At 40.4% G+C, this 13,589-nt stretch overlaps 1 protein-coding gene across 3 annotated transcripts in view; it reads left to right on the top strand.

Annotated features, from left to right (window-relative positions):
- dock2 (dedicator of cytokinesis 2) overlaps positions 1-13,589 on the top strand; it is a 133,919-nt gene that overhangs the window by 48,565 nt on the left and 71,765 nt on the right. For all 3 annotated transcript variants that reach the window (XM_074674127.1, XM_074674128.1, XM_074674126.1), the window contains 4 exons: positions 431-565; positions 6,639-6,747; positions 7,263-7,333; positions 9,167-9,273. In XM_074674127.1, coding sequence (XP_074530228.1) covers positions 431-565; positions 6,639-6,747; positions 7,263-7,333; positions 9,167-9,273 — 422 coding nt within the window. The remainder of the gene's footprint in view (positions 1-430; positions 566-6,638; positions 6,748-7,262; positions 7,334-9,166; positions 9,274-13,589) is intronic.

Below are 13,589 nucleotides of genomic sequence, written 5' to 3'. Positions count from 1 at the left end.
TTCAGATGGAGATCAGGTAGAGAAATAGCGTTAAGACTTAAACTTAAACTGAACTCTAAGCCACCCACACCTCTCTTGGCTGCTTTTACACACCGGTATATTAATGTGTGCCTAAAAATGCCAGTGGGAAGTGTGTGTTGGAGAATAACTTTTTTTTCACCATGCATCTCAGGGCAAATAAAAATGTCTGTGAGTTGTATGAAAGGTACATCTGTTGAGGTGTGAAATACTATTTTGCTTTTTTTTTTCACCCCCACCCTCCCCATCCTTCTCCCTGTCTCTCTCGTTCTTTCACTCTCACCGTGTTGCACTTCGTCTTTCTGCTCTGTGGAAGTGAAAAATAGAGTTGGTGATTAACTTTCCAACCTGTTGGAATATCAGGGGAGGTATGACAATCCTCATCTCCTCCCTCTATCACTCTCTCTGGCAGGAAGCTGATGTCGGTGTTGAAGAAGTATCTGGATGTGTCCAGTCGAGGGGAACAGTGTGAGCCCATCTTCCGAACTCTCAAAGCCCTGGAGTACATCTTCAAGTTCATCGTGCGCTCGCGTATGCTCTATTCCCAGTGAGTGATGATGCACCTTTTTGTTGGGGTTTTCTAATGACAACGGCTTTGAATTTCTCCGACCCTTAGTTATGCAAACACACATTCTTGAAGGCACACACACACCACTCAGTGACACTGCTTTGTCGACGCATTTGTTTTTGACAGTTCAGTGAAAAAGAAGAGCTGATAACAGCACTAATGTTGCTAATAAGCATTGATGATGAAGTGAAGCGTCCGCATTAGAGGTAATGAAAGGCCAGTGCGGCTGAATGAGCTGCCAACTAAAAACCAGACAGACAAAGTTCCTGTTGAGAGACTTATGACACCCACTGTGCCAAGGTGAGAGCTGCACTATACGATAAGTGTAAACACTATTTATAACTGCAGCTCAGGAGTTGATGCTGACAGATGAGAAACATGATCCACAGCTGTGTGATTCACCCTGCCTGTGGGTGAAGTCAGTGTCTGTGTTAGTGTGCAGGTATATAAGATACAATCATGTTTATGTGTGGAGTTTTATGGCTTGTGTGCCTCTGTTCGGTGTGTAAGTGGTTGTAGAACTAAGATAAACGAGGTCTCTGTCATTGTGAGTGAATGTGTTTGTCATTTAGAGTCCACGGCTCAACATTCATTTTATTTTTTATTTTTATCTTCCTGGGAGCATCATGAGCTTTGTTTGTGGAAATTATGTTTGTTCGATGTGGTGGATGAGTTTGATTATTTATTCAAGCAGAGTTTAAGGAATTATGGGTCAGCTTTACTCTGGTTTCCCAAACGGTTGGGGGTATGTGTGTGTATGTGTATGCAAGCCTTTGCATATGCATTTAAGGATATGTTTAATATATGTTTGTGTTTGTCCGCGCATTATATTATCGCTTGGCTGCTCCTGGATTGACTGAGCACCAGCCACCAGCCTCCCCTGGGCATCTCTGAACTGATAGACCTCACTCTCCTCCTCTCTTTTCCTCTGTCTGCTGTCCCTCCTGCAGCCAGAAACTTCAGCTTCCTCTGCATCTTAAGCTTCTTCTGTTAAGCCTTATCATACCTATGTAAAAATCGGGTATTCGAGGGAGCACGCAGCGCTGTAGGTGCATCTGCAAGGCTCCAGCTTTATCACCATCAAGACTGGCAGTCATTAATAGTTAAACAGGCATCATTGAAGATTTATTAGCTTGTCAAACCAGCTTTGTGTTCATGTAGAGTCTATTAGGAGCATGGGATGTTTACTTTTAAGAATATGTAAGGCATGCTGTACCAGGTTTCACTCTTTAAGTCACCTTCTTTTTGGCCTTCACGGCCTGTAGCTTCCATTAAACTCCTCGAGTTTGGTTCATCGGCTGTTTATTTTTTTCGCTCCCTAGAGCTCAAACAGTGTTCTATATTTTCCACCATGTTGTCCCTGTATCATCCTTTTTTCTCTATCCTAGAATCATAACCTTCTTTCTCCTTCCTTCTTCTCCTTATTTTTAACACCATTTCCTGTGGGAGCTCATCAGATAAATATGTAATACGTGATATTATATGCGATAAGAATAAACATTAGAATGATCCCAAGTATGATTTTAATTAAGATGATAAGGATCCCGTTGTTATGTGATCATTTGTGTTTTGAAGGCTTATACTTATTAATTTTTCACAATAGGAAGAATTAATATCTAGCATTACTGCTTAGAATGAAATCTTCAAAATACAGTGAAAAAAAAAAAGCATTCAGTACATAAAGGACTTCAGCTGCATTGAGGTGTACCTCATGCTTAATTTACTCCAGCCATCCAATCAGATATAGATTGATAAATGCTTGATCATCAAAGTGATTGGCCTCAGGAGTCTACTATGGTTATTTAATTGTCTGCACAGATAAACCCCTTCACTAGAACTGGATTAACAATACTCAAGGTGTGTGACTCGTTGCACCATTCATTCATTTTGAAAAGTTTTGTTATGGTAAATTTGTTTGCTGCAACACTGTTTTCCTCTCCCATGCAAAACATCAGCTTTTAAAGTTTGGCCAAGCCTGTGGCAAACCTTGGAGCTCAGTTAAGCGCATCCTTGGATAGGTTTAGTGATTATTCCAGTGAGAAATTTAAAAAATATGAATCATAACAAGGTGACATTTTTTGACTGAAATGCTCAGACAGGAATGCAGTCATTCACAAACGCACAGGTTAAGTGTCATTTTTTCCTTTTTGTCTCTTCATCTGAGCCGCTCTCCTTCAAAACTGTTCCTCCTAAAACTTTTCATCAATTTTTTCCCGAGTTTCCCCCACTTCTATTGCTTCCCTTGACATCCCTTCATCCATCTCTCTCCTCTCCATCTGTCTCCACTATCAATTTGCTGAGCTAGTGTGACGTATTTGTGTAGTGCAGATGTGTGGGTACTGAGTGTCTGTGTTTGTGTGTGCGCGGATCAGTTGTAGCAGGAGCCTGCAGTCATTTTTAGTTCCACGTTTATCATCTGAGTTGGATTAAAGAAATATCCCAGAGGCTGTGACATGCAATACTGTACTAATGGGACACAACTATTTTAGGGTAAGTCTAAGTGCATATGTGTGGCATGACTGCTGAACATGGTGTTATCACACCAGAAGTGACCCCTCACATTTAGACATCATCTGTTTTGTCTCTCCCTCACACACACACACACACACACACACACACACACACACACACACACACACACACACACACGCGCACACACACACACACACTAACATGCACACACTTATGCGTAGACAGGTCTGCCGGATTAAGCAGGACAATGCATCTGTAATCATAACTGTACACAGCAAAGAGTCCAGAGATAATGCATCTGTGTGTTACTGCCTAATCCTTCCCCCCACACGCTAAAATCGCTGTGTGCCACATGCTAATCCTTCCCTCAGGCACTCCTAACTTTTATTGTAATTAACAACTGCACAGCTCCACTGCATCACACAGAGATAGTGGGGAGATGTGGGAAGGGAAGAGGTGGTGAGATGAATGAAAGGAAAGTTTGTTAGAGGAGGAGAAAGTTGGACTGGAGGGATGACAGGGGATGTGTTGGTGTTCAAATGTGATCTGAACACATATGCAATTTGTGATCACAGCAGTAAATGCACATCGCACTGCAAAAATCTGCTGCTCAACTGAATGTACTGCAGTCATTGCAAATTGCAAGCCTGTAAATCCCCTATTATGTTTGGTATCATGTTCACACGGCTCACATAAAAAAGTTAAAACCAGCTTTAGGTTTAGATTTCAACATATCACCTCCTCAATCTTCTTTCAAAACACTTTCTGTGGTATTGAAAGAAGGTACAGAGAATTGCAGTCAGACATCTGATTACTCATTTACATAGAAACAGAGGTGCAATTTCACTTGCCTGATGCTCTCTGAGCAGACAAAACAGCGCCGGCTTGATGAAGATGACTTCCAAAACATTATCATTACTAGCTTTGGATCAATTTAAACTGTGATGAAAAACAACTGCTGCAGAATGATTTATGTCCCATTGGAGACGCTTGTTGTTTCCCAAATATAAAGAATGTTTAAAATCTGCAAAAACAAACCAGTTAGAGGGGAGATAGAAAGAATTGGTTATAGAAAATGACCATGCATTCGAAAGTTCCCTTTCTTGAAAGAATGAAACTGATTTTGTGTGAAGTTATGTTCTAAGAATTACACGTTTTTCAAAACTTGACTTGCATCTTTCTTTACCATTTATACAAGACTAAGGCACATTTTTTGTGCAGGATGATTCTTTAAGTTATATACATGTATTTAGTTGGTATAAGAACAATATCATGGACATGAGAAAGAAAACTAAAAATACTTGAGTGTCTGTTGTGTATAAAAAGATCCTGTGCTATAAAGTATGATGATTAAGGGCCTATACGTGTATGTTTACTTTTGAAGTTTTGGAGCTAGTGACTTCAAAGATCTCAGTTTTATAACACTTCTCACCACTGCTTTTCTTGGCAGTGTCCTTTATATGTTTGTTTTTAAGGCTTGCTGTTCGTCAGATTTGCTGTTATTCAATGAAATTTTATAAATTAAATGGGAAAAATAGGAAATAGTGGAATTGAGCTTGGTTAGTTTCTCCTCTGCATGGACCTCTTCCATTTTTGTTGATAAAGTTAATTTAAGAAGTTCAGCTTCTACTTACACTGGTGGCAAACATTGTTAGAACACCTGACAGGTGACGAAGTATTGCCTACTTTTTTCCAATTTCAGCACATCTTTGCCCTTGTGTCAGTATATTTTCTGAGAACTTCAACACTAATGTTGTCACATCACTTTCGCAACTCAAGCAAAAGGCCTTCTTTGACTGTACGATAAATCCATCCAGTTTATTTTCCAGCCTGCCTCAAGTTTGCTTGATAGGGTTGAGGTTCAGACTCGAGGGGGCTAGTCCTTCATTTTCAGTGTTCCTCTTTATAAGGAAAATCATCAAAAATTACCAAAATCTGCCAATGACGGTCTCTTGGGTGGTATTTAAGCATCATGACATTAAGATGACTGTGTTGATATTCAGTTTGGGTTTTGGGTATTTTAATGGCTAATTTAACAAACCAAAGAAAAATCTTAAATATGACAAGTTTTCTCATAACTTTGACAGAAGTGACACTGATAGCATACTAATGTGTCAAACTACCTGTGAGTGAGCGTCAAATAAACAGCTCATGAAGAGTACTGAGGGTTTTTGTGTGTGGGAAACCACGGCTAAAAAACTTTGAAATGCATTGGTTTTGCACAAAATAAAGAACCTGCCAGCACAAGACATGCTGTTACCCAGATACACTTTCCTTTCTTTGTATGTCCATCGATGACATATTTTCAGAATCAGACTTACTTTATCGATCCCTAAGGATAAATTACATTTTTTTACTATATTTAAGTTAAAGCATATCACTCACTCTTGTATGCCTAACACAATAATGCTTCTTTATTCTTCTCATGCACAGAAACCATAAAACAAACAGTCCAGTGTGTGTTAAGATCCAACTTGTGATTCTTGTCAGCTGTCCTCATTGTCACACTTAGTGAAATGTTTTTCCATCCTCTGCGCCCTCACTGGTTATTAATCCTTTCTACTCCCTCATTCTACAGGTTCTTTCTTGATCTATTTGCAACTCTAATTACCCCAGGGGTTTGCAACCTTTACTTTCAAAGTGGGCCTATTTGCCTCGGCTCACCTGAATTAAAGTCATCCAAAAATGTACTCCACAATAAAGACAAAAAATCGTAAAAATAAATAAAAAAATAAAAAAAAAATAAAAATAGGGATATGTATATTTATTTTTTTAAGTGTCATAGATTATCAAAATAAAAAAATGAAATTCCAAAAGTTTTCAAAATAATTAAAAAAATTAAATTTTAAAATATGCAAAAATGTTAAAAATATGCAAACATTTTTTTAAATTGAAATTTTAACTCAAAAATAAAATGTAATAAATTTGCAAAAATACCAACATTTTTAAAATAATACTTGAATTTGAATTTATATATCAATAATATTGCTTAACTTATCTTATTTTTTATTTTTTGCTTATGACTTGCCAAATATCAAGCATGTAGATTTAGCCGGCACATTGACAGTGAAATGAATCCATCCACACAAAATTAAAATCGATCTTTTCTTTTAGATTTTTATTTTGTAGATTACGTTTTTTGGGGTTTTTTTGTACCAGAGGTGTAAAACTTGAGCTTAGCCACAGGTGCATGGAAAGTTGGTGGGCTGTTGGTGTTGGAGGAGGTGAAGTAGAGCGATGGCAGGCTTTTTTTTTTGCAAGATTTGATGCATATTTAGTTTTAAAAAAATGCAAACACATGATTTTATTTGGCGTCAATATCTTTAATCATCAATACCCTCTGTAAGAAAAATAAAAATTCTTTATTTCAATAATACTTTTTTAAAGCTACAAGGAACCACTGCAAAGGAATCAAAGAGCCACATGAGGCTCCAGAGCCGCAGGTTGTGAACCCTTGGATTACCCCTGTATCTCCTTTTCTAACCTTATCGCACAATGTTTCCTAAAAGTTTGTCTCATGCCATCTCGCTTTCTGCTGCTCTCCAATGTTCCTGTTTCACTGATTTTAATTTCCTCCTAGGCTGTACGAGGGGAAGGAGCAGGCAGAGTTTGAGGACTCGCTGAGGAGGCTTTTTGAGTCCATCAACAGCCTGATGAGAACAGACTACACCGCCACTCTGCTGCTCAGGGTAATCATGCACATTCACCCTGCACCTATACTCCACCTCAATACACCTCTTGAAATCTCTCTTATTTCTGCTGCTTCTTCTTATTTTACACCTACCTGTCTCTTGTTCCCACTCCTCTTCATACTCCAACATCTGTGATAGGATCCCTCAATCTGATTCAAACTATTTCTGCTGTTTCCTCTCGTTCTCACTGCTTACGCTGATGCAGATGTTCAGACAGAGGGAGTCACAAAAAGTTGGTCTGACAGAAAAGTGGCCCAGTAAAAAACACAGGCTTTTCTTTTTTCATGCTTCATGAGAAACTGTTTGACGATGAAGTCACCTTCAATTTGAAAGCAACTATCACATAGTATTAAAACAGTACTCTTAACACTGTTTACCTGTTGTGTGTGTGTGTGTGTGTGTGTGTGTGTGTGTGTGTGTGTGTGTGTGTGTGTGTGTGTGTGTGTGTGTGTGTGTGTGTGTGTGTGTGTGTGTGTGTGTGTGTGTGTGTGTTTGTGTGTGCGAATCATCAGGTTGCTGCTCTCAAGTACCTTCCAACTGTCCTGCATGACGTTGAGAAAGTGTTTGATGCCAAACTCCTGAGGTAAGCTGGACTGGAAACACACTCACACACCTTATCTTTGGTCTCAGTCAGGGGCTCTGACAGAGAGGATGGATGGCAGCTTTTTAGATCTGCTCAGCTCAGGTTTTCCTCTTCGCTTTGCTCAGTGACCCTCATCTCTTTGTCCGCCATACATTCCATCCTGTTCCAGACTTACTTTCTCTATCAGGTGATAAAAATCTCATCAAACTGCCATAAACACAAGGACACGCGCTCAAACACACCCTGTCCCTCCTCTGTGTGCCCCTGACTGAAATGACAATTTCAGTGAAACCATCAAACAAAAGCCATTTGAACCTCGTCTCTTTTATATCCAGCCTCCTGAAGAGTAAAACGACCAGGGATGGCTTCTTTAACCTCTTTTTGACCCAGAACTGTACTCTGAATTTAGTGTGAAGCCCTGGAAATGACCCTGGTGTAAAATTGACTTTTTTAAGATAGACATTTCGGACACTTTGTTTCACCTCGAGCAACTTCATAACTAAACGTGGATCTATTCTTTCATCCCCACAGTTTTTCTTTTCACCTCTCATTGACCGCTGTGTGCTTTACTGTGTGTATATGTGTGACTGTCTGCCATCCTCATCTCGTTTGAGTGGCTCCATGTCAACACAGCATCACAAAGGTGCTACCTTTAACACCATCCTCAGATACATGACATGGTGTAGAAGGTGATGAAGGGCAGAGGGCGGTCAGCGTACATATTCTCACTTTTGTCATTCATTCTTCTCTTTTCACACGCAGTAACTGCCCTTATTGTGTGTCTTCTGCACTTGTAACACACACACACATGCACAAACACAGCCGAGCCATCTGAACTTGAAAGTAAAGTCCCCATTGCATTCCTGATCAGAGTTGCCTCCGGCAAACTTTCCAAAAGAAGCCTGTGTGAATTACAATCACCGTGCATGAGTTGAACATCAAAGCTTTGCCTCGTCTGAGCAGTCGGACTCCAACACCTTGTAAACTCACCTGGAGTGTGATTTAGCGAGAGCTAGGAGTGCATACATTGTCAGCTGTGCATGTGTTTTGTTTGCTTTGTGCATCCTTTGCATATCCATGTGGGAATTGTCTGACATTTTTGGTTTTAATTAAATTCAGCTCGGATGATTAGTGGCCGTGATAAGTCTGCTCTGAGCCGCTGTGCTCATGTGTGTCCTTGTGCCAGCTTATGCACATCAGAAGTCACACAGAGCTTTTTGTTGTGTTTGAGTTTGGGAGAAGAGGTGGTGCATTTTATTCTTTTATGCTATTACTGAAAGTGCTTGCACAACCTTTGTCGCGTAATTTAAGACGACAGGGACAAAGTGACAGACAGACGAAAAAATGAAGACAAAGGGCTTGCCCTGCTCTGAGCATTCAATCTTTTAAAGTGGCATCGGGGCTCGCAACAAGCCTGTTTAATTATTATAAAATTGAATCCGGGGCGGAGGATGACTTAAACCTGTGTCTTCATTAAAGCATAGTTAGACTGTGGCTCATTTGTTTTCATGCAGCACACACCGCTCTGCTCATGTCTACGCCGCACTCAGTTCCAACCTCTGCTTTTAGTTATTACATAATTTATGACTCCAAAAGAGAAATGTTTAAAGCCTGACTTACAAAGATATGGTTGTTTTTCTATCTTTGAATCAATTACATGAAAGGAATAAATTGTGCTGTTTATTTTAAGTGCGTGTTTATTACCATGTAACCCAAAGAAAATTATTCTGGATTATTTATCCTACTCATCTCCAAGTAAACAGACCTGTTGCTCCTCCTGTGTAATGATCTTTCTGATTGTTTATTCTGCCTTTTTCTGCTTCCTGTTCCCAGTCAATTGCTGCATGATTTTTATTCCTGCATTCCTCCGGAGAAACTCCAGAAACAGAAGGTGGCGTCCATGACTGAAATTGTCAGCAGCCAGCTCTTCCAAAATAAAGGTGTGTCATTTTTCCCAGTTTCACTCCTGAGCACTGAGCTCCTAACCAGTGGCAGTTACTTTTTTTGACTAACTAATCGTTTACAGTTCCAAACAACCGCCAACCTATTCAGCATGAAATCCCGTAGAGCATTAGTTGCCTTTCACTTAAAGGTTGAGATCACATTAAAAGGTCTATTATACAGTGAGTAAGTCCTGCCCTGCTACAACGCCGGCCAGACAGCTGTTCTCGCCGTACTTTATGATCAGTAAGGGGGTTCTTTGCTGTAAAGGTTTTATCTTGGTGCAGCACAGTGGATAAAAGTGTGCTGCTAATACTGCTGGGGTAATGTTCCAGTCTCTGTAGGCCAATCCAGTTAAGCACTCTGGATAAAAGCATCAGCCAAATGGAGGAGGACTATACTGGTGTTAACGCATTTATCTTTATTCGGAAATGTACACACACAGTTCAGTCACTCTGAGTTATGAAAGAGCGACTTGACTAACACACTACATAATTTCCGACCTTGCCTTCATATTTCATACATATTCATACATATACCGGATTTACCTTATTTATTTGTTTGTTGGCCTCCTTTCTAAAAAAAGGAAAATGCAATGGGAAACTGTCTTCTTCAGTATTCAAATAATCCTTGCTACATTTTTAAGGCACTATTATCTATTAAGATACAGAAAACCAGACGGAAATTTGATATTAATGCCATAATACACAATTTCAGTGCATCACGATTGACCTCCACTGACATTTTAATCAGTTCAACAGACCTCAGTCAGATGCTATCATTATGAAATCAGCAACAGTGGCTCCTCTTAATGTACTCTTTCTCAGCAGCCATAAAGGTCACTACGAGTCATGCATACTGAGGTTAAACGGTCTTGAGGCTAAAAACAACATGAACCTCGACAGAGATTTGGTAGTCATTGGCAGTATGTTTTTTTGTCCTTGCAGACTGAGAATGTCAATGAACCATAAAATGAGTTCACCATCACATCTCAGCAGGTGTTGGAGCTGAATATAAAAAGATGGAATATTAAAGCCAGAAGTGGTACATGTCATTTGTCAGGGAGAAGTGATATTACTCAGTTTTTATGGAGAAGAAATGTAAAGTGTTTTAAGTTAAACTCTATGAAGTGTTCTAGTTGTCAAATTGTCTGCTCTACTTCACAGTGATTTTAAATAAATGAGACGTAATTGCCAGGGACACATGAGTTAGTCTGTATTGCACCTTTAAAGTGTTCACTTCACATCAGTGATCACACACACACTCTGTCCCCAATCGAGTTCACCCCCTACCTCTGTTCAGCCCTATTATGTCGGTCTAATTTGCTTGTAGTGGGCTGATAAGTGGTGCTTTCCCTCCACACAGGACCACAGTGATGGATAGAGTGGGGTGATGTTGTGTTGCTGTATAATAGGGAACCGATAAGGGGGCCAATAATCGCGCCTCTGCAGGGCAAAGTGAAGAAATGGAAGTAGACTGTAAGTGATTGAGGTAGACGAAATGTAGTTTGAGACAGAAATAAGCCTGAGATGAGAAACATGCTGTGCTCTGCTTGACAGATTCAGTCACATCTTGGACCATGCCCTGTGTGTGCTGAATGCATTCTCCCACACAGTCTGCAGACACTCAGATGTATTTGTTTCAGAGTGAAAGATGACACTGTCCTGATCCTGGTGTGAGTCAATTTACGCATTTCAGTGTTGGTGCAGTGATGCATGCCAAAAAGTTGCATGCACTCCTTTTAATGTAATTTTGCCCAGTGTAACAGCGGGTCATCACTCAGTCAGTGCCAGCTGAGTCGGTAGCTGGTTCAGGATACAGTCTTTAGGTATTGATCCTGGCTTGGATGATTGATTCCCCAGGGATCTCGACGGCCGGCTCGGCCTACTGGCTAGCTGTCAACACACTCAGAGTCACACTCTGTCACCAGGAAAGGGAGGAAGAAGGGAAGAAGTGATAAACGCGGCTAAAGAGGGAGAGATGGAGACGGCAGTTAGAAAAAGAGAATGGAAAACTAAGGAAGAAAAAAGCCATAAGATTTATGGCATCAAGCCAAAATGCTGGATGGAGATTTTGGCAAAGTAGAAACTCTGAGTTACCAGTCAGTATTTAAAAGAAAGATGAATGTCTGGTGCTAATTTTAGAAGTGAACTTTTGAAAATGAGTTTTATCTGGCCTAAGCTCATCAAGTGTTTTGAATTCTAGCCAGGAGTCATTTGTAGCATAGTTTTTTTGAAATGGTAGAAGTCACCTAAGAAATAAAACTCAAATGCAAATAAGAACATGGTGGAGTGAGAATCAGGTGTTGGTTGTGGAGAAATCAAAGAGATAAGTAGGAACAGAGGAGGGAAAAATGGAAATGAATAAAAGAAATAGTGCAGAGGGAATAGACCAAAATAGGAGATGGAAGAACCGTTGTAGGAAAGAAAGAAATTGAGACAGGAGAGGAAGGAAACATGAGGTGATGTTTGGCAGAGGTGGGAAGAGGCAGGAGGATAAGTAAAGGGGCAGCGAAAGATAGATGGCAGAGGAGCTGGGGAGAGACAAAGGCTTGTTGAAAAGAAGGAAACGAGGGATTTTGGACACATACAAAGTGGAAAGAACAGGTGGATGGTGGTGCTGGGTGAAAACAAAACAGCTTGGGGAGAGTTAAAATGAAAGAGTGAGAGAAAAGAGACGGACTGGCCTTGTTTGCTATTAAACAGTCCAAAAGTGATTAAAGTTTAAGGTCGGCTTCACACTCAATCTATCAACAGAACTGCTCGCTGTTAGCCAGTGATAGCTAGCCCCTCCTCTGCCCCCCTCCTCATCCTCCTGTGCGGTACTTATTTATTTATCCGTTCATTTATACATCGGTCCTCTCCATCTCGAGCCCTGCTTCACTCAACGAGGGCTGACACCTAGCTTAATTGAGATGCATTTTAGCATTGGGATGCTAATCAGAGGGCTTGTATGCCATGGTGTCATTGGCCCAGGACGCTGAAATATGCAGCAGTGTAAAATTATATATTTATAATAGCTAATGGCCTCCGGTGTCCTATCACTGCACTGCAATACATATTTAATAACCCTACCTGGCTGTCTGTCTGACTGTCTGTGTGAGAGGGCCTGCCAAAGACGCTCTCCAGGGAAAAATGTCAGCCACTGACAGCGCAGAGGTGGAATGATGGAAGGAGATGACACGAGTGTGTGTTTGTGTTTGTGTGTGTGGAATAGGGAGATCATTTTCCAATGTCCCACAGAGAATCAGATTAGATTTTGTTGGGGAGCATATTTTCCCTAATTATTAAAAATCTTCTGAATTTATTGGACTTATTTTCAAGAAGTAAGAGACGTGAAAAATACATGATGCAAAAATCCTGTTCAAGTCTGTATGCGCCATTAGCTGTGCAGCAACTCCATGTTTTAACCCATGCTTATTTTGCAAACCCTTGATTTACTATGATGAGCATGCAACTGGAGTGTTTCCTCAAACACTACTTTAAATACTGAGAAGTCCTTCACTGTAAGAACAGACTGCTCATAATAAAGTGTGTTAGTCATCGTCTTTTGTCAGCAGAAAAGAAATCCTTTCAAGGTGTTTGTTGACCAAAGCCTGGACAGAAATAGGCTTAAATGACAAAAATCTCTGTGCATGCACAGTATGTAGTGATGTTTTTGTTATTTGTGTTGACTCAAAGGGAATGCATTTTCTTTTTTAAGATTGAGGTACTGTCATACGGTCGCTTGCACTCATTTTTCTCCAGCACTTGTTTGTATGTAAATGTATTTGTGTGTTTGTGTGTGCATGTGTGGGTCCAGCTTGCTGCGTTAGCTCACCATGTGTTCTCTTGACTGCTTGGCTTTCTCATGACTGCTTGCATCCATGGGCAACGTTTGAAAGGACTGGATTTTTCCCCTCTCTCAAAGATACTCTGATTTATTCAGCATACGCTCCTGGGATTATGGGCCTTGCCAAGCACATACTGTATACACACAGAGTTTCTCACAATACACATATGCACACTCGTGCACACATGCACAAATACACATTCCCATCCTGTTAATCTGGTTTTGAGACAAAATTAAATTTACAAGGCGCATTATGGCTCAATTTAGGCAAATTATAATTCTGTCCTGCAATCACTGTGACAGATTGAGAGCATCAACGGCGAAAAAAGGGATGAAAAAAAAAGCCAGATCAGGGGGAGTAAAGAGCAGAAGGACAGAGGGATGAGTCTGTCATTTTGTTTGCCCACTCATTTCCCAAAGCTGGTCCAAGTCCCTGATCCAATCCACTAACTCTCTGGATTTCCCCTGCCATTTCTCTCCTTTA

Source organism: Halichoeres trimaculatus, unplaced genomic scaffold (genome assembly GCF_033239565.1).
Source record: "Halichoeres trimaculatus isolate MK-OKI-2021-1 unplaced genomic scaffold, fHalTri1.1 fHalTri1_scaffold_7, whole genome shotgun sequence".
NCBI classification, from domain to species: domain Eukaryota; kingdom Metazoa; phylum Chordata; class Actinopteri; order Labriformes; family Labridae; genus Halichoeres; species Halichoeres trimaculatus.
The sequence above is the reverse complement of the archived record's forward strand: the minus strand, read 5'-3'. Positions and strand labels throughout refer to the sequence as shown.